General features: G+C 49.2%; 1 protein-coding gene across 1 annotated transcript in view; it reads left to right on the plus strand.

The window, feature by feature from the left end:
* Positions 1-19,399, plus strand: part of TTC12 (tetratricopeptide repeat domain 12) — a 39,978-nt gene extending 20,579 nt beyond the window's left edge. Inside the window, exons 12-22 of the mRNA XM_010983290.3 lie at positions 513-601; positions 2,774-2,942; positions 8,437-8,529; positions 9,605-9,665; positions 10,452-10,589; positions 11,073-11,171; positions 11,627-11,695; positions 15,091-15,192; positions 16,994-17,093; positions 17,967-18,192; positions 19,241-19,399. Coding sequence (XP_010981592.3) covers positions 513-601; positions 2,774-2,942; positions 8,437-8,529; positions 9,605-9,665; positions 10,452-10,589; positions 11,073-11,171; positions 11,627-11,695; positions 15,091-15,192; positions 16,994-17,093; positions 17,967-18,192; positions 19,241-19,316 — 1,222 coding nt within the window. The 3' untranslated portion in view covers positions 19,317-19,399. The remainder of the gene's footprint in view (positions 1-512; positions 602-2,773; positions 2,943-8,436; positions 8,530-9,604; positions 9,666-10,451; positions 10,590-11,072; positions 11,172-11,626; positions 11,696-15,090; positions 15,193-16,993; positions 17,094-17,966; positions 18,193-19,240) is intronic.
* The last annotated feature ends 518 nt before the right edge of the window (positions 19,400-19,917 follow it).

Below are 19,917 nucleotides of genomic sequence, written 5' to 3' on the forward strand. Positions count from 1 at the left end.
TGCTGGTCTTTTTTATGGGGCTTCCCACCTCAATGTCAGGAAATGAGATCCTCTGGGTCCTGACTGATCCCATTTATAATTCCATCTGAAGAAAGACTCATGTAGCAGAAGGTAGTTTGCTAAATTTATTTTAATTTTATTTTGTATTTCAATTGTTCTGGTGCAATCCCTGAGGCTTAGGACTCTGATGTGGGTTGGAGCCACCGGCACACATTTGCATGCGTAAGGAGGCCCGTGAACTCTAAGCTGTGTGCTGGCCTGCCAAGTTCATGGGTCCTGATGTGGCCATTGCCCTGCCCCTGGCTCACCACCCTCCCTCCATGCCTGCATCCTCATCCTGGACCTCTCAGTCCAGTGCTTAGAGTCCCTTGGTCCTGGGACCTGCAGCTCTGGATGATGAAGTGACTTTCTTAAGCCCACGTTTGTGGGGTCTGCTGGTGAAATAAAAGCAACTGAAAAGAAGATCACGACTAATCTCCTGTTTTAATATGACTCTCCCTTGCCCCTTGTAGGTGCTTTTCCACAGCTGGGAAAGATGCCGTGGAAGAGACAGTATGTGTGTCTGTTCTCAGGCTCTGGCAGGCCGTGTGCAGTGAGAACGGTAAGCCTGGGAACCACCGCTGATCATCATGAATGCGCTGTTCACCTGAGAGCTCCTGGGCGGGGTCGGGGGGAGAGGGGTGCCCGGCACGACTGTTCCCCGGAAGGCCAGCCCCTGGAGAATGGATGTCTAGACCTCCCACGGAAACAATGGATCAGAAGCAAGGCCGGCACTGCAGCTGTGTGTCCAGCACGCTCGCGGCTGCCTTCACCAGGGGCAAGGTCACTGCCAGCGTAATGCGTGGTCTCATCACCTGGGCACTTGCCTGGCTCTTTGCAGACTAATGACTTCAGTTTGTGCATCGGCAGTGGAGCAGACAGAGTTCTTCCTTTTCTGTCTGCTGAAAAATAGTGTTCCTTTTTTCTGGCCACAGCACGCATTTCAGCAGTGTGAGATTTACAATGGTCCCTTCCGGCCTCTTGTGACACTGGTTAGTGTGTCATATTGGGACAGTAAAAAGCTATGGGGATTTTATTTACCTGAACTCTTGCCTTTTTACATATTAGCATCTTCTGGGGCTCACTTAAGATTTTGTACAGTCTTATCGCTTTTGTGACCTCAATGTAAATAAACATTTTAAGTATTTCCCTCATTTTAAGAAAAAAATGTGTTGGGGGAGGGTATAGCTCAGTAGTACAGCACATGCTTGCATACATAAGGTTCTGACTTCAATCCCCAGTACCTCTATTAAAAATATATATATACCGAATGGCACAGAAACCACAAAAAAATGTGTTTTCATTAGGAAAATATCCATACTTGGACACAAAACTGTGAAAATGGGAATAGTGACAGCTGTCTCCAATGCAGAGGCTCCCGTGGGGAGCCAGTGAGAGCACTTATAAACTATTAAATGCAGAATATAAGATAATATTGTTCTTTTTCTTGATTTAGTAGAGTGGAGGAATCATCTTAAATTCTAGAAATTTTAAACCTTCGGGGTCACATCTTTCTTTAATATCTGGAGAAATACTGTTGGACATGGCCTGTGTTGTAAATGCTTTGCCTCAGATCAGTGAAATCTTGGTATATCCAACTCAATAAATATAAAACTGTTTTTAGGGAGGGCAGAGCTCAGTGGCAGAGCGCGTGCTTAGTATGCATGTGGTCCTGGGTTCAATCCCCAGTGCTTCCATTAAAAACAAACAAACCAACAAACCTAATTATCTCTCCCCTCAAAAACCAAAAACAAACAAAAATTTTTTTAAAAGGACAAGGGGATGCTTAAAAGTAAAGACATGAGAATACGTCTGTGATACAGTACCAGCTGGAAGAGAAAAGCGCATTACAGGGTAGGGCGTGTCATGTTTTTAACATTATTTATAGGGGGGGTGAACACTAGCTCCCTTAGGAAATGGGCTTACCTGGAGTGGGTACCAGAGAAGGGGATTTTCATTTTCAGGTGTATACATGTTTTGTGTCATTTGAATTGTTTCCAACGAGCTACTTTTCCTGTGTGTGTGTGTGTGTGTGTGTGTGTGTGTGTATTAATCCTGCTTTGTTTCATAGCTTATCCTCATCCCCCAGCCTCTACCTCTGCCTGCTGTCGAACAAATTCACAAATTCACATGCCTAGTTGGAAAATGAGCCAGGCAAAAGGGGGTGAGGGTATATCCAATGCCAACACCCTGGAAATAGCTGATAATGCAGGAAAGGGAATGTGCTCTATTAATTAATGTTCTCATGGGATCATTCTAGTTTTCTGGAAAGAACTCAAATAGTTGGTTGCTCTGGCCATTGTATGAAAATTGATGGTCTAAAGATCATCCACTGTTAATCTGATTTATTCCCCTGCCCGCACATTTCTGGATACCGTACACCAAGGAACCATGGACAAGAACAATGATGACGGCTGACGTATGTGTGCCAGCCCCTGATCTCCCCACCATCACATAGTAACTCATTTAATCCACATGACATCTCTGTTATGTTGGCCCTCTTCCTCATTCCACTGATGAGAAAGCTGAGGAGCACAGGGGTTGATAAGTTGGCTTTTCCTGGTCGTTTCGCGGTCATGCGGACCCAGCAGTCTGGTTCTGGAGTCCATGGGCTTACCCTTCATCATCCTGCCTCTCAAACAATTGGAGAAGAGTCAGGTTTCCCATTGAGATGGTGGGAGACGGAACAGGTATATCTACTGTCACAGTCTGCACAGTGTGCTGTGTTTTGCAGAGGAAAACCAGCGTCTGCTTGTGATGCACCCCAGCTCGGGCCAGCTGCTGCCCTCCCTCTTGGCCTCCAGGGTCCTGACCATCCGGCAGCAGAGCCTGGCCCTGCTGCTGCAGCTGGCCCAGACAGAGAACGGACGGATCCTGATCATCGGCCACCTTGACCTGACCCGGTAAGGCTCTGCTGGCGGGAGCTTCCCTGCAGCATCTCCGATTTCACCTGCCCCGTTAACACCTGCCCGTCTCCCTTCTCACATCTCTGACGTGAGAGATGCCGTCCCACTGGATTCAGGATCAGAAACAGACAGTCTTTGAGAGGAACACTCCCTCAGGAGGACCTCCAGGACAGAGTCCTGTCTGAACTTAGCACCATGGACAGTTTCACTGGTTTCCATCTCATCTCACAGCTCCCAGGGTTGCATCAGTAGCTGCTCTTCCAAAACCAGATTTGGAACCCAAACGTAAAAAGGTCATTAGTTTCTGCCCTTTTAGCCTCAGTCCTGGCTCCACTCTTTTCCTGTCCTTACTTTTCTTCATTTGTTCTTGCTTCAGGTAATGCTATCTGATTTTGCAGAGCCTGAAACCCTGTCTGGAGTGAGGTAGGGTACAAATAAATACAACGGATCTCAAATACTGTTGCCTTTAAGTCTTTCCAAGTCTTAGGATGATAGGAATAGAATGTGCTTCTCTCCTAAGTAGACTGTTTTTTATAATTGATGACCCACAGTGATTCTTCCCTGTGCTTTTCCATCTAAAGATTATTAGTTTGAATGTGTGAAATTGCCACTTTTTAATATCAAGAAAGGTTGCATGTTGGCAATTTCATGTGGTTCAACCTAAAAGAAATAATAGCAATGATTATAAACTTGCTTTATAATAAGTGCTTCCTGTATAATCTGAAAACAGAATTTGGCTTCCGATTCTGTTCACTGTTATCTTATTGTGAGGGAGGCAAGGTCGGTGTCATTACCCCATTTCACAGATGGGGCAGGAGAAACTGCAGCGAGTGACTCAGGGCATCTCAGCCAGCTGACTCCGAGGCCTTGGGGCCCCGCTCCTACTCTCTGTTTCCCAAGAGAAAAGCAGCCAAATCTGAAGCTGTGTCAGATCTCCTTGGACCGCGCCGAGACCTCTGGGGTGGCCTGTGTCAGTGAGCAGGTGCATTTGTGCTGAGGACGGTGGTGGGGCGGGGGTGGATAAGCCTTGGCCGTGGTTCTCCCCTTCTCGGCCCAGCGCAGCCCCCTAATGGCCTTGGCAGCCCCCGAAGCTCAGCCCACACACACAGGCAGATGGCTCGTTAGCGGAGTTAAATCCTCAAAAGCACAGTTCACATTTCAAGTGACTCTGCCATCATTTCCTCAGTACCTTCAGCATGTTTTTTCGTTTGGTTTTGGTCTCTGAGTAACTGTAGCTCGAGTCCTCATAAGCTTTTTCCCCCAAGCTATCTCGGAATTGCTTGAGTTTCCGTTTGAATGTTTCCCAGTGCCTTGGCATGCTTGATCATCTCCTGCGATCCTGCCTCCTCTCTTCAGACAAAGAAGCCTCTGCCTTTTACCCTGGTGCCCGTCTCCTCCTTAATGTCCATCTCCAGTTAAACTGGGAAGAGGTAGAACATGTTCTCTGAAACGAAATGAGATCGTTTGAAACAGGGCAGGGCTGTACACAGGTCCCGTGACCTCACAGAGAGACACGGGTACCACAGTCCTCCCCAGATGCTTTCCCCCTGTGACAAATTGAAGGGACAGATGTGCATGGACAGGAGCTGAGCGAGGGCCAGTATCCCTTTGTGGAAAGTGCGGGGGTTTTAGATTCAAGCAGTCGGGAGCGCAAATCCTCTGCTTGTCTCTTTCTACCTCTGTGACCCAGGAAAGCCTTGGTGGGCCTGAAGTCTCATGGGCATCACAGATCTATGGTGAGGAGTCAGAGAGGGGATGCATGTAGCCGATTAAAAGTTTTCTGCTGCATTTGACAGAATACTTGACCCAGAGAAGCTCGTCTTGTTTTCCTCACATAACAGAAAGACTAAAGATGGAGGTAGCTGGTTCAGTGGCTCAGAGATGTCAAGATCAAAGTCTCTGTCCTTCTCCTGACCCTTCCCTCATGGTCACACAAGGCTGCTGCAACTCCAAACATCACATCCCTCTTGAAGACAGGTTAGCACCAGCCAGGTGTGTCCCTTTTATTAAGAGAAGCTACAACTTTTGTTTCTCTCTTGTCAGAATTATGAAACATGCCACCATGGTGGGGAAGTTAGTTCCAACTTGTGTGTAGAACAGGCAGGGCAGAAGGGGGCCAGCAGCATGTCTGTGGGTTCCCCAGCGGACAGCACCTGCCACAGCAAAGAAAGCAACTCGTGTTACCCCTGACGCATGGTGTGGACTCAGTAATGACTTTTAGAATCACTTTCTCTCTTCTGGGTCGATTGTTCAGGGTCCTAAGTTGAGTTGAAAGTGCATTTATTAGTTACATGAGACCATTTTCTGACCTGTGATCCATCTACCTGGTCCATCAGCTACTTGTCAGCAGAGCAGGCCAGCTGCCTCCAAAAAAGGGAGAGGCGAGGGAGTAGAAAGGGCTACCCTGTCCTCCGTGGTCCAGGTAGGGGGTGTGTTTTGTCACCTGGAGAAGCCCAATTGTTTATGTCTCCGAGGACAAAACCCAGAGAATCTTAGGCCTCCTGGCCCTCTTCTGTGCTGTTCTGTGCTCATCAGCGTTCACCTCAGGATGGAAGAGAACAGATTTACGCTGGGAGGAATACTCTGAACTAACTGAAACAAATGGTTTCTGACGGTGGGGACACTGGAATGCTCTCTGGAGAAAGTTGGGCTTTTCCAGAAGTATGGCGTTACCTGGGACCTTAGCAACAACACAGTCCAGCCCACCCAGCACTGACGTCCCCTCGGGGGTAGCCCAGCAGGGCCCGTGCACGACGCCCTCTGGGGAAGATTCCAGAGTTCGCATTCTGTTTGTCTCCATTGGACTGGGACGGGTGCCATAGCAGCTCATTGGCCGGGGTCTCTCGCAGCTGATGAGAGGAGCGTGTCCTGCCCCGGGACAGTTCTGACTGATGTACACTGATCTCCTTACACCGAGCACAAACTGCCTGCCCACAGCACTCGGGACAGTTCTGCCTCCCTCTGTGGGGGCCGTGGTTCATTCTGTCAAATGCCTACTGCTTGCATCAACTCTCCTGCTTTCCACGGCTGAACGCATCTGAAGACACCGATCTTTTCCATGTTAAGCATCCAGGTTTCCTCAACCATTCCTCGGGTGGTTCGACTTCCAGGTCCCTCCTGAATAAGGCTGCTGAATAAGCCCAGTACCATGAATGTGGGTAACTGGAGGCCATACTCCTAAATAGGTCTTTATCTCCCTTTATGGTCCGATGCGTCTGGTCCTAAAGATCTCATCTTCCTGGCCCTCCTCCCACCCCCTGCTCTTCCTGCTCTGTTTCCTTCGCGAGCCCCCTTGATGCCTCCATTCTTCCAAGTCAGGGACCCCAGGATCCTACCCTTGGCCCTACTGATCACGTCTAAGTCTCTCTCTCAAGTGCTAGAAGGAAGCATCCTTCTGCCCCTGGGCACCTCCACCTCCACGTCACAGGCATCATAAACTTCATAAATCAAAAGTGGTTCCTCAAACCAGACCATCTACCTGAATTTCCTGTTTTCATAGATGCATTTCCTACCCCGACATCCGTAAGAAGATGGTCTTTGTCAGTCCTACCTCCTCAGCATCTCCTGGATTCCTTTCCCTCTGGCTCCAGCATCTCCCATCACCCTTTCTAGGTCATCGCGGGGCCTCTGTGTTCCCAGCTGTACATCTTATTCTGCTCCATCTCGGCTCAGTCCCTTAACCTTTATTGTCTGGACAGCAGCAGTTCTCCGCCCACCCCGTTGGAGTCCCTGCCTCCTGCACTTCCTGCTCTAGTCCAGCCTCCTCTGTGCCACCAAAGGGATTTGTCCAAAGTGCACGTCTGTCCTGTTATTTTCCTACCTAAAATGCTGACCTGAATCTCTACTGCCTATAAGTCTCGTTCTTGGACAACTGGGAAATACCATCCCTAGGAATCACCTGGGGGCTTTATTGAAATGCAGAGATGGATGGGCTCGAGAGTCTGCAGCCCCCCTAAAATCCACCACCACCAAGCAAGTCATCCACCGTCCACACTGGGGACACAGGCCTGCCGGGGAAAGGGCAAGCCAGCCAGAAGGCTGCAGAAGGCCCACCACGACCCAGGCTGGCGCTGCTCAGCCCTCTAGCCTCACTGCATGCCCACACCCTAAGGACCAGCTGTGAGGGCCCGCCGGCAGTCCCCAAGTGTGCCTCTGCGATTTTATGCCTCACTGTCCTTGTGACTGACGTGTGCTCTGCCTCAGATGCTCCGCCCCTGCACCCACGTACCTGACAGTGGCCCACAAGCTCCTTGGAGCTGGGACCTTGTCTCGTTTTCACCACTGTGGCCCCAGGACCCACCACATCGCCTGGCACACAGTGCTCAGTAGGTGTTGATTGGCCGATGCTCCACATTCAGCCGATTTCAAGTGTCAAGTGATGTGGAAATGGCGTTGCCACCTCCATCCTCCCACACCTCTGGCCAGGTGGCTCAATGCCCGCTGGACCTGTGTCTGTTTCTAACATAGCACTGAACGCATGTCGCTGTAGGAGACCGGGAGCTCAGTACTGTGTCCCAGTACTGAGCACAACACTCAGCAGGCCGGAGGTGCTTGGTCTGGGTTCGCTAGATGGACAGATGTCTTCTACTCCCGTTGTCCTGGTGCTGGTCAGTCTGTTAAGGCAGCCTGAGGTTCCATTAGGTTTTTTTTTTATTGAAGTATAGTCAGTTTACAGTGTTGTGTCAGTTTCTGGTGTGCAGCGTAATGTTTCAGTCATAGAGATACATATATATATTCCTTTTTGTATTCCTTTTCATTATCGGTTACTACAAGATATTGAATATAGTTCCCTATGCTATACAGTAGAAACTTGTTGTTTATCCATTTTATGTACAGTAGTGTCTGCAAATCTCAAACTCTCAGTTAGGGAGGACTTTTTTGGCAGCTGCACCAGACTGTTTGCTCATAATGGGTTTGCAATTGGCTAAAAACCCCTAAGTCTTTTTCACATGAATCAATTATTAACCAGGTCTCCCAATTCTGTTACTCACGCAGAATTTCCAGCGCTCTGAGTGAAGGGCTTTGAGTTTCACCCTCTTAAATTTCTTCTGCTATATTCAGCAGTCTGTCAAAATTGTGTTAAATCTTTATTCCATCCCCCACTTCATTAGGGGGCCCTCCCACTCAGTCATCAGCAGATTAGTAAGCATGCCATTTAGTTGTCATTTATGTGATTCAACTTGGCCGAGCCAGAGTCTCACGGCAGAGGCACCAGAGATTCCTCCCACGTCAGCATCAATGAACTTTGGTTAAAACTGTTCACCCCCCGGGACCTCCCATTAAGTGGTAGAGCCGGTCCCAAGGGAGAGTGTCTGCCTCACTGGGGTGGGCAGGGAGCTGGGCTTCCTGGGGGGTGGGTGTGGCAATGCCACCCTCTCATCTTATTTCATCAAGGTGCCAACTCCTCCCCTGTCTCCATGCAAGGCCTCCATGTTGGGGATGCTGTCAGCTGGAGGTCAGCCCTCCCTGAGGGTGTTATGGATTTTTGCAGGTTGTTGGAAGCCCTGGTGTCATTTCTTGATTTCTCAGATAAGAAGGCCAGCTCAGCCATGGGACTGCTCACAGGCTTGTCTCAGGAAAAGAGGTAATTTTTCTTTCTAGAAATTGATATATCTTCTTCGACCTTTGTCGAACTGTCTGATCTTCTATACCGTGCAGCACATGGGGGGCTTGGCCACCGGAGCATCACAAACTTCACTGAGTAGAACTGATGTCTTCCGGGGCAGTGGTCAGCCGCTCCCATCCAGTCCCTCTGGGTGCAGGGGGACCCAGCCCTCAACGAGATTGGAAGCAGTAATGTACCTTAGAACGGAACCTCTCGCAGTGGGCAAGCCTGCTATGTGCTGGAGAAGCTTCTTCCCCTAATCAGTGTCTGATAGGAACTGCCTGGCAGATGAACGTTGAATAAATGAGAAAGAGAGATGTGGGGAGAGGAGACAGTAACACAGTAACACAGTAAGGATGAACGTCTTGTTGGGCTGCCAGTGGCATCATGGGTAACCATCCCCTCTGGTTTTTTTTTTTTGTTTTTTTTCCTTTGCTAAGCTGCTGCTGGGAATGACGGTAAAGGTCTTAGATTTTTATAACTCTTAAGTTTCTTTTTTTTTTTTTAGTGCATCTTGTTTTGTTTTTTTAAATTTCTTCACCAGCTTTAGGGCCTCTTACTTAGAAGGAGTCATACAATGAGAGAGAGCTGCTTGTGCCTGTAGATGGATCGTTGACACAGGCTGGGAATGTGTACTGGCCCCTCTGGCAGGTGGAGCGTGTGTGCCTCGGGGCCCTCCTCACGGCTGTGACACGTAAACATGCTTCCACCGTGTCTCCTGTTTGCACGGCGCACGGCGTGTAGACACAGAGCAAGAGGAGGGCAGGGGTGGTGCTAAGTCAGATCGGCAGAGACCTAGAGATTCCAGCAGCTTCTGCCTAAGAGAGCTGCCCTCTGAGACCCGTTGTTTAACATCAAAGGCAAGTTTCCAGGCTTGGAAAAGTGAAAGTCACATTTCCTACCTAGTGACATTCTTTTTTGGTTCCAAATGGATCAGCCACGCGCGGGCAAACCACATGGGCCCAGGGTATGTCTGCTCCTTTACCTGAGACACTGTACTTATGTTATAGTTTGCACGTGTAGGAATGAATCATGCCGGATGTTGTCTTGACAGATTCCAAGTCTGGTTCCAGGCCAGCCTCCCAGGAGCTCTCCCGGCACTGACGGGCGTTCTGGTGAGCAAACCCGCGTTTCATCACCGGTGACAGACCCTCTCGGGAGCCCGAGCGGGACCGTCTAAACAGTTTACTCTGCAGAACACCTGTTGCCTCTCGGGTTTATTAATCATTTATTCACAGCTGGAATTTACACAAGTCTTGGGTATTAAAACAACTGCAGTCAGGACAGGTGGAGATGGCATATGGACGGAGCTGATCTCAGGGGAGAAAAGCCATATGTGGGCTGTTAGGTGAAAGCACAGTCGGTCTGTCGCCATCAGTCCCCTTCTGACCCAGTCCCTGTCATTTGCACCACATGCAGCCTTGTCCCCTGCTGCGGAAGCCTTCCTGGTCAGGAGGACAAGTATGGTGATTTGAGCTGATGAGGGATAACATTGCAAGGGGTGATGATGGAGGACATTCTCTAGAAGAGCAGGCTGTGACTATACCCTGTCCCCAGTGAGCCACAGAAGTTTCAGGGGACCTTAGAGAGCACAGCCACACCCCAGTATCTCACAGATGTGGAAAGGGAGCCTCTGAGAAGGAACAGGACCTGCCCCGGTGCTCCCAGCTGGTTGGTGGCATGGCTGGGATTAAGCCCCAGGCCTCCCTATTCCAGGCCAGGGTGCTTTGGGGTCCTCCCCTCTGTGTGCCTCCCTCCTGTTGCCGGCGTGACCCCACTGATGCCCCGTGTGATGTGACCTGGTTCCTAGACATGTGGGTGAGCGTGGGATTCCCCGGGAGACTCCCTGCCATTATTTGCCCTGCTCTCTGCAGGCTCACTTTCTCTTCTTTCCCTTTCAGAAGCGAGATCCCAGGGTCACCAACACCTCCGCTCTCTGCCAGTGCATTGCCATCATGGGAAACCTCAGTGCTGAGGCTGCCACCCGAAGACAGATGTCTGCCTCTGAAGAATTTGGGGACGCCTGCTTGGACCTCTTGGTATTTTAGCTTTTCCACTCAGGATTGGTCTTTTCCCTGCTTTGGGAGAATTGGCTTCTTAATTCTCTGGCTTTTCCACAACTTCTGTTTGAGGGTGCTGGGGCCAATGGCTTATCCCTTTGGTTTGATGGGCACCTGGCCTTAAAGAGGCCTCCAGATCAAGTCTCCTCCACCTGGAGAGGTTTGAAGGGTTTCCAGAGGAGCTGGCTGGTCCGTTCATTTCAGCAGTTCACTCTGCAGCTTGAACACAGGACCCGCCAAGCCAGAGCCATGTGGCAAAGGCACCAGGGACTCTGTGCGGGTCTCCTGTACTGACGCCAACTCACAGAACCCGTGTCTGATCTTCCAGCATCACTTGGAAGGTTCATGACGCTGACAGTTTAGGGAGTGTGGGTAATGCTGAGACCATCGCCAAGAGAAACAGGTGACCGTGAAAAGCTGCGAGGCAGGAAGAACATTGATCACCTTGTTTTGTTTCCAAAGGCCAAGTGTGAGGAGGATGTGGACCTGTTCAGAGAGGTCATATATACCCTTCTGGGGCTCCTGATGAACTTGTGTCTTCAGTCGCCTGTTGTCTCTGAGGTACCGCATCCTTTCCTTCCTACCTGAACACATTCTGTTGCCTAGACCTGTCCTCATCACCACAAGGAGACCAGAAGCACGTGGCCTCAGACACTGGCAGCGGAGTGGGGAGAGCTGGGCGGACGCTCTGTCCTTCGGCTCCGCTGAGGCGTGAACAGGTCGCTCCATCAGTTGTTCATTCCGAAAACCAGCTGAGTGTCCAGGGTGCTGAGCACAGCGCTAGTTTCTGCGTTTACAAGGTCAAATACGATGTAGTTCTCTCTCTTAAGGTGTTGCCCTGTAGTTAGGGGAGACAGACTTGGGAAAGAAATGAGAGCAATGGAAGAAGATGTTGTGAAGGAAATGTGGGCAGACGTGGGGTGACGAGAAGGAGGGAGGGGCGGGAGGTCAGGTCTACGTGGGCACCCAGACCCCCAGGGCCATCGGACGCCTTCTCCCTCTCCCTGTCACCGCAGGTTTGGGCCATGCAGGTGAGCCGGAAGTGCCTGTCTCTACTGAACGGCCAGGATGGAGGCATCCTGACAGTAAGCTTCTCCCAGGGAAATCCAGAAACAGCTTCCTTTGTTGTTCTCACTGTTTGGTTTGAATATCAGTGCATCTTACCCCTTTGAAGTTGCCACACCTTTGAGATTCTGCTGACTCTCCGAGTTAGGGGGCAGACACACTCCTCAGAATGATGTCCATAAGCACATAATATAGCATTTGCCTACAGTTTCAGGGGATTTGGTGACCGTTACCCCATGCCCATCTGTGGACCCCCTAGAGTCCAGGAGTCCTGTTAAGAACCCCTTTTCTGTAAGGTGTGGAGCTTAACAATTTATACAAGGTAATCTATCTGATCTGTCATCCCTGTGCAATTGGACAGGCCAGATGATTTGATGTAGAATGTCGTTTCCACAGTCAACAAAGCCAGGCCAGTGGTGTATTTTGGAGCCAGTGGTGCTGGAAGCTATTGATGCATGATGATGGTAGCCCCCTTGGAGATCCACGCTGCAATGGCTTTCTTACTTCTGTTCCTGACATTTGGATGAGCAAACTGAGAAAGGCCTGTGGTTGGCATGATGTATCAGGAGGAGAGTGCTGATCTGATTTAAGAGACTATTTGCCAGCCTCATGGGATGTGTCCTTCACTCACATTAGGAGTCACCCCAACTCTTCTGCCTGTTAGATCAGGGCCCTAACCCTAAAGAAACAATTGGCGTCACACCCAGGGCCGATCTGGGAAACCAGCCCTTCAAGGATCTCGGACTAGGGACTGGTTCCAGGGGTGTAAAAAGGTGTCCTGTTAGCGGCTAGCATGCCCACAACTTCCCTGAAGTCAGTTGAGACTTCTCAGGCAAAGGCACTTAACCTGGGCTCCGGGAAGGTACGATAGGTTTCAGGTTCCCGGGAAACCCCTGCAGCTGTACAGAAAATTCTGAGTGTGTGTGCATTTTCCTGGCGCTGGGGACATCATAGCTTTCATCAGATCCTCAAAAAAGCCATATGACCCCAAAGTGGTAAGCACACTGTTCCTGGGTACTGGGGGCTTTCTGGGTGGTTGGACACAAAGCAAGACTTGTACTCGTTCCGCGCTAGCCCTTCAAAGACTCTGGGCCAGACGAGCCCAGGACTGTGCATGGCCACAGCTGGGTGGGTGCTAACCAGCTCACTCAGCGGGGCAGCTGGCTAATCAGGGAACCCAGTCCTTTAATAGGGTGCCCTGAAAAGAGAGCCATATTGTCAACTGTAGCCACATTCGAGCACCTGTAGGGAGCAGATTAGGGAAGCAAGACTGGTAACATGATAATACACAAGTCTGTCCCTTCTCGCTCTGGAGACCTCATTAAAATGAGACTGAAAAATCTAATTTGAAAAGACACATACACCCCAGTGTTCATAGCAGCACTATTTATAATAGCCAAAACATGGAAGCCACCTAAATGCCCATCGACAGATGATTGGATGAGGAAATTGTGGTATATATAAACAATGCAATACTACGCAGTCATAAAAAAGTATGAAATGATGCCATTTACAGCAACATGGGTGGACCTAGAGATTATCATACTAAGTGAAGTAAGTCTAATAGAGAAAGACAAATATTATGATATCACTTATATGTGGAATCTAAAAAAAAAATGACACAAATGAACTTATTTACAAAGCAGAAATAGACTCATGGGCATAGAAAACAAACTCATGGTTGCCAAAGGGGCAAGGGGTGGGGGAAGGTAAATTAGGAGTTTGGAGTTAGCAGATGCTAATAACTATATATAAAGTAGATAAACAGCAAGGTCCTGCTGTAGAGCACAGGGAACCATATCCAATAGCTTGTAATAACCTATAATGGAAAAGAGAATGAAATGGAATATTATATATATATACATATATATATATGTAACTGAATCACTCTGCTGTACACCAGCAACTAACACAACATTGTAAACCAACTATACTTCAGTAAAAAATAAAGTAGCAAAAAATAAAATAAAGTGAGACTAAAGGCATTTGGGAAAAATAAAAGGCAGAAACGCTCACTGACGAAGTGACCAGGCAAGAGGTGACCAATGGGTAAGTCATCTCAGCCAGTTTCTGGAAGACGGAGAGGAGCTGCAGGAGTGGTAATGAACGAGGCAGGGCTGAAGAAGCCCTGGCGTGGCGTCCACATGGAGGGGAGCACAACTGGAAGGGAGCAGACCTGTCTCGAAGGGCCTTGGGCAAGATCGAGGCTTCAGAATACCAACTATAACAAGGGACAGAAGTAAGACATGGGGGGCTGCATTGGGCAGCCAGGCAGGCATCAATTCCTCAGGCATAAAATCTGAGCTTTTGTTTTCCTAAAGAAATTGAAAGACCAGAGACAGTTTGCTTCCTCGTATTTGGGAGTGCCACCTGTCTACCTGTTAGCGGACAAGCCCCCTCCCCTATAAAGACAGCACACCCAAACATTTTGCATTTTTCATACATGTGACTGGAAAGCTAAGGGTCACCAGGCATTTCAGGAAAGCCACACAAATAAATTTTTAAAAGACCAAGGTAAACAGAAAAATGGACTCCAAAAAACTAGAGATGATGTAGGAAACAGAAGAAAAAATTCATAACTGTTATTTCTATCTTCAGAAAGATTCATGATAGTGTTATGGTCATAAAACAGTAACAGCTTGCTATTAACAAAAATCAGAACTCGGAAATAAAATCAATGAGGTCTCTCAAAAATAGAATAAAAAGACAAAGATTCAGAAAAGATAAACAAAAAGCTGAAAGTCCCAGAGGATCAACGCAGGAAGTCTACCACCTAGCGAGAGCCCTGGTGGCATCAGAACTTCCAAGGGATGCAGGGCCTGGGATCCTGGCCAGGACTTTGTTTACAAGGGTTGAACTCTGGTCCAGTGTGAACTGGAACAAGCGAGGCCTCTGTGCACCCAGGGATGATGTGAGCAGCCCTTTGAATTGCCTACCAGCAGCTTTGTTATAAAGAACAGTGCTTGCTATCAGTTCCTTGGCCATTGTATTTTTAAAATCAAGATGCATATTTTGCACCTAATGCTAGTGATTTTGTTTGTGCCTCACCAAATTGTTTGTTAACTTTATAGGTCATCAGCATTTTAAGGGAAAAAAATTTTATTGAGGTATAGTCGATGTACAGTGTTATGTAAGTTTCAGGTGTACAATGTAGTGATTCATAATTTTTTAAAGCTATGTATGCTCTGTTCATAGCTATTCTAAAACATTGGCTGTATTCCCTGTGGTGTACAGTATATCCTTGTAGCTTATTTATTTTACGCATAGTAGTTTGTACCCCTTAACGCCCTCCCCCTATCTTGCCCCTCCCCCATCTTGCCCCTCCCCTGCCCCTCCCCCATCTTGCCCCTCCCCCCGTCTTGCCTCTTCCCCTCTTTAGAACCTTTACTCATCCCTTCCTTTCTGTTTCCCTCAGAGAGCTGCCGGCGTTCTCAGTCGTACCCTTTCTTTCTCCTTGAAAATCATTGAGGAGGCTCTAAGGGCAGGAGTGGTGAAGAAGATGATTAAGTTCCTGAAGGTAAATTAATGTCACTGAATTTACAAGAGTGTCATTTTATTGGGGGAACAGAATTAAGGAGGGTTTCATTCAGTTAAAGTGCTGCCATTTCACCTCTACTAGATCCTAAACTTCTCGAACGGGGATTCCCTTCTGACTGTCCACCCAGACTGTTCTCTGAACAGCCACATAAGATCATTGAAGAAATCAGTAAATTGTTCATTAGATATAGTACATAAAGTCTGCTTACCATTCAAGCCTAACTTAAAAATGTATGGCCTCTGTCCTTAAAAAAAGATGGCCTGGTGATTGGATAAAGATGTGGTGTGTGTATACACACACACAATGGAATACTACTCAGCCATAAAAAAGAATAAAATAATGCCATTTGAGCAACATGGATGGACCTGGAGATCATCAATACTAAGTGAAGTAAGCCAGAAAGAGAAAGAAAAATACCATATGTTATCACTTATATGTGGAATCTAAAAAAAAGACGCAAATTAATTTATTTACAAAACAGAGACAGACACACAGACATAGAAAACAAATTCACAGTTACTGGGGGGAAGGGATAAATTGGAAGTTCAAGATTTGCAGATACCAACTACTATATATAAAATAGATAAACAGCAAGGTCCTACTGTAGAGCACAGGGAACTGTATTCTATAGTTTGTAATGGTCTAGAATGAAAAAGAATAAGAAAAGGAATATATATATATGTAAAACTGAATCACTATCCTGTACACCAGAAACAAACACAACATTGTAAATCAACTATACTTCAATAAAAAAACAGACGGTCTGAGTGGTTTTCAGCAAGGTTTCTCAGGCCCTGGTTTCACTCGTGTTTTCCTGCTCACGATGCTGTATCCACTTACCTGGAGAAGGTTGGATGTAGCTCCACTTATGAGATGTGCAGGCTGCAGAGTAACCACGTGACAAAAGGATGTTCAGATTTTCCCCTTGATATGAGTGTGATGAATCTATGTGAGTTACTACAAGAGTTAACTAGATTTTCCTGAAGGGAGGGGTGAGTTATTAGATTTCATCTCTGGATCCCACCCTTGATGCATGTGCTCAGTGAGGTTCACTCACCCATGTGAGTGTGCTGACCCCCCTGGGAGACTTATTCATAAGACCCCAGTGGCTCCAGGAAGTGTGCTCTGTGAGGGGGCTGCTGTGGGGACAGGGGCAGTCCTGAGGGGGTGGGATAGTGGGTGTCAGTTTAGGCTGCCCCATTCTTCACTCTGTGTAACTTGCCCACCCACACACCCACCGGAGCCGATCACGTGCACACACGTGTGCATCATGCATGCATTCATGCACACATGCATTTTTAAAGCCCCTGCATAGGGTGATTTTTAAGGGTTATGATTTGACAGTTGCCACCTCTTAAAACGATCTAGGTTCGTGATGTCCTCCATGCCGGCCTGTCAGCCTGACAGCCTTAGCAAGTCAGCCCTTATTCTCAAATAGTGAAATGACATGGGAGGGCCTTCTCCCTTCTCGCTAGATCTGCCAGTTGACAGCATCATTCTCTTCTCAACCACTCACTCTGGAGCCTTCGGCAGGTGATTACTCGGGTGTACATGACAGGCCTCCATTCATAGCGGGGGTGCCGGCCGTGTTAGGAAGGAGGTGAGTGACACTGCATCCCAGCGGGGCCCAGGCCGGCTTGCTGGGAGGCACACACCATTCTCAGTGGAGCAGCTCTTCGTTTGGGAAGACATGAGCACAATCACAGCTGCTCACTGTGGTTTCCGGCCACGAACAGCCGTGGGATTGATTCTGTTTTTCTAATTTCATTCTGAAATCTAGGCGGGAGGCGAGACTGCATCACGTTATGCTGTCAAGATACTCGCCATCTGCACCAATAGTTATCACGAAGCTCGAGAAGAAGTGATAAGAGTCGATAAAAGTAAGTGATGGCTTCATGAAGTGGAGCCCACATTAACCCAGAGGTTAATCCATCCTTGAAGGGAACTGCGGGGGAGGAGGGCGGAGAGACTGAGGATGACAGTTAACCCCTCCCAGACTCCGGCAGTGTGTACCAGCAAGAAGTCATCTCACCTCCAGCTCTGGAAGCTTTTAATTAGCCTTCAGCCACGCACGGGTAGCATGTCCATGCTGGGTGGAGACTCAGCTGTGCAACGGCTCAAAGATAACGGAGTTGAGGCTGGGAGCTACCTCCCCTCTTCTAACAGTAAATTGAGACTGTAAAGCCTTCTGCTTAGACTGACCCAGCACGGGCCCTCTTCCTTCCCAGGGGAAGCACCTTTAACCTTTAGTGACTGAGGAGGATGTCAGAGTCCTCGGACTAACAGCTTTAGTCCAATCACTGAAGCTGGCTGCTGTCATCCGGGACCTGCTAACTAACGTTCTAGCTCACATCTCCTCTGGGCCACACAGGACTGCACTGAGTCAGGCCCCACCGAGTGGGGGGCAGGAACCCTTCCTGTGGGGCCTGTTCCTGGCCCTGCAGGTACAGGGTGCAGGCCTGTGGCCCTCCACTCAGGGGCTGTTGAGGTTACGAACGGGGACTTCAGAGGGACCTGTCTGATCCATAGCCTGCATTCCCCGCAAGAACTGAGTCATACTGGGCACTGCTCTGGGCTCCTGAGGTCCATCAGAGACACGGCCAGGAGCTGCAGAGCTTCGCAGATCTCAATAGGGATTTGCCAAATGGGTGACACATCCGTCCCCTGCCACCCCCCTGTGTCCCCCACATTCCAGTCCCAGCCTCCTGCTTGGGATCTGGGGGCACCGATGTTTGTTCTCCTCCTCCCTGCAGAGCTCAGCATTCTGATGAAGCTGCTCCACTCGGAGGATGAGACTGTGGTGGGCAACGCTGCCCTCTGCCTGGGGAACTGCATGGAGGTGCCGCTGGCAGCCTCCTCCCTGCTGAATACAGACATCGTGCAGGTCTTGCTGAAGCTGGCGGGCAGCGATGCGCAAAAGACGGACGTCCAGCTCAACGCGGGCATCGCCCTGGGGAAGCTGTGCACAGCCGAGCCCAGGTGTGCGGGGCTGGGACTCTGTGCCTCTCGGAACCCGCGGGGAACCCAGCTACTTCTCTAGAGGAAGTCTCCTGAGGGCACTCGGGAGCTATTAGGCTGCAGCTGGACTGGGGATGCTTTTATGAGACAGGGATCTTTCAAGACACCAATAGCCATCATCTTCTCTCCAATCCACTCCCACCATCTCCTCCATTTCTCTCCTCTTTCTCTCCTTCCTCCTCCTCCTTCCTCTCCCTCTCACACCACCTCCACTTCTCTCTCCCTCCTTTCTCTCACTGTTTTTTCAGAAACAGTTAGACACCCCCACCCCTGCTTCTTCTTTTTTTTTTTTTTTTTATTGCCTGGGGCCTAAGCATATGGGAGAATGTCCTGTGAGGGTAAGTTCTCGTGCTGGAGGAAACAGGCGAGATGGGGAGTGGCACGATTAAGACCACCCATCCAGCCCCAGCAGAAGGCTGCACTCTGACTGGGTATGTCGCCCCTCCGTCAGCTCAGACTTCTGCTCCGCTGTGGCCCCATCTGATGTGTTGGAATACCTGGTCCTCATGCTCCTGGAAGGTGCCCACCTGTGGCTGAGCATGGAGCCCCGGCACAGGATGGGGTGCCTTCCGTGGACGGGGAGGGGCTCTGGCCTGCCTGCTTCCTTCTCTTACAGGCTCACCCTCTGGTCCCTCCTCTGTAGAATCAGAGGGTTGGCCTGGATGACATCTTAGGTCCTTTCAAGTTCTGTCTGATTGTTCAAACAGAAGGAATGGACAAAATCTTTCTTCTACAGACAGCAAAGCACGCTAGCTGGGATGGGCTGCCGGTGGCAGCCTACCGGGGGTTTCGGGTTCCCGAGAGCAAGGCCCCTCAGATCACTGCCGCTCACACAGAGTGCTGCTGTGTTCTGTGGGCCTCCCGAGGGCCTCCCCGCTTTGACCTTTGGGCCTCCCCAGGTCTACAGCTGCTGCCCAAGGGGGCTTCTCCCTGAGACGGGGATGCCTCTGGGCCCAGATGTCTGCACCCTGGCACTTATGTCCTGGAGTCTGTGTTCTGCTTGTGACAGGTTTACCTCTCTCCTGAGAGAGCTTCACGGGATGGAAATTCTCAGCTCCACCATGAAGTATATGAATGATTCCTGAGAGACGTGGTGGCCATGAGTGTTTGGCAGACACACAGCTGTATGCTCTGGGTTGTTCCTGTGCTGATAAAGACTTCTGGAATATCCACGCCAGTCATGAGTATTGATTTTTCAGCGTGCTTGCCTGTGGGTTTCCGTTGGTAATAAGAAAGTGGCCATCAGGCCAGCTACCATGTGGGGACTGCCCCGGCTTGCTTAGTGACCCTCGTGGCCTCCTTCTGGTGCAGAAAAGATGTGTTACAGCTCAGTGTTACAGCTCAGTTGTGCAGCAACCTGGATCCGGGCGAGAGACCAAGCAGCACTCGGAGAGTTGGAGAACTCAGGTTTGTTATGCCAGCGGGCCCAAAGGAGTTAACACTCCAAGCTCTGGACCCTGTCTGTAGGTTTATACAGGCTTTTATAGGCTGCCAGTTTACACTTTGCAACATCATATATAAATAAGGTGTAACAAACGTTGACTGATTAGGAACAAGCTTTGTAGAAATGGACCAATCAGGAGGGAGAGAAATAACCAATCAGGAGTGAGCTCCATGCAAATGAAGTACTACAAATGGACCAGTCAGAAGTGAGCTCAGGGAACCAACAGAATTTTAGGGGTAAGT

Source organism: Camelus dromedarius, chromosome 34, assembly GCF_036321535.1.
Source record: "Camelus dromedarius isolate mCamDro1 chromosome 34, mCamDro1.pat, whole genome shotgun sequence".
Taxonomy (NCBI): domain Eukaryota; kingdom Metazoa; phylum Chordata; class Mammalia; order Artiodactyla; family Camelidae; genus Camelus; species Camelus dromedarius.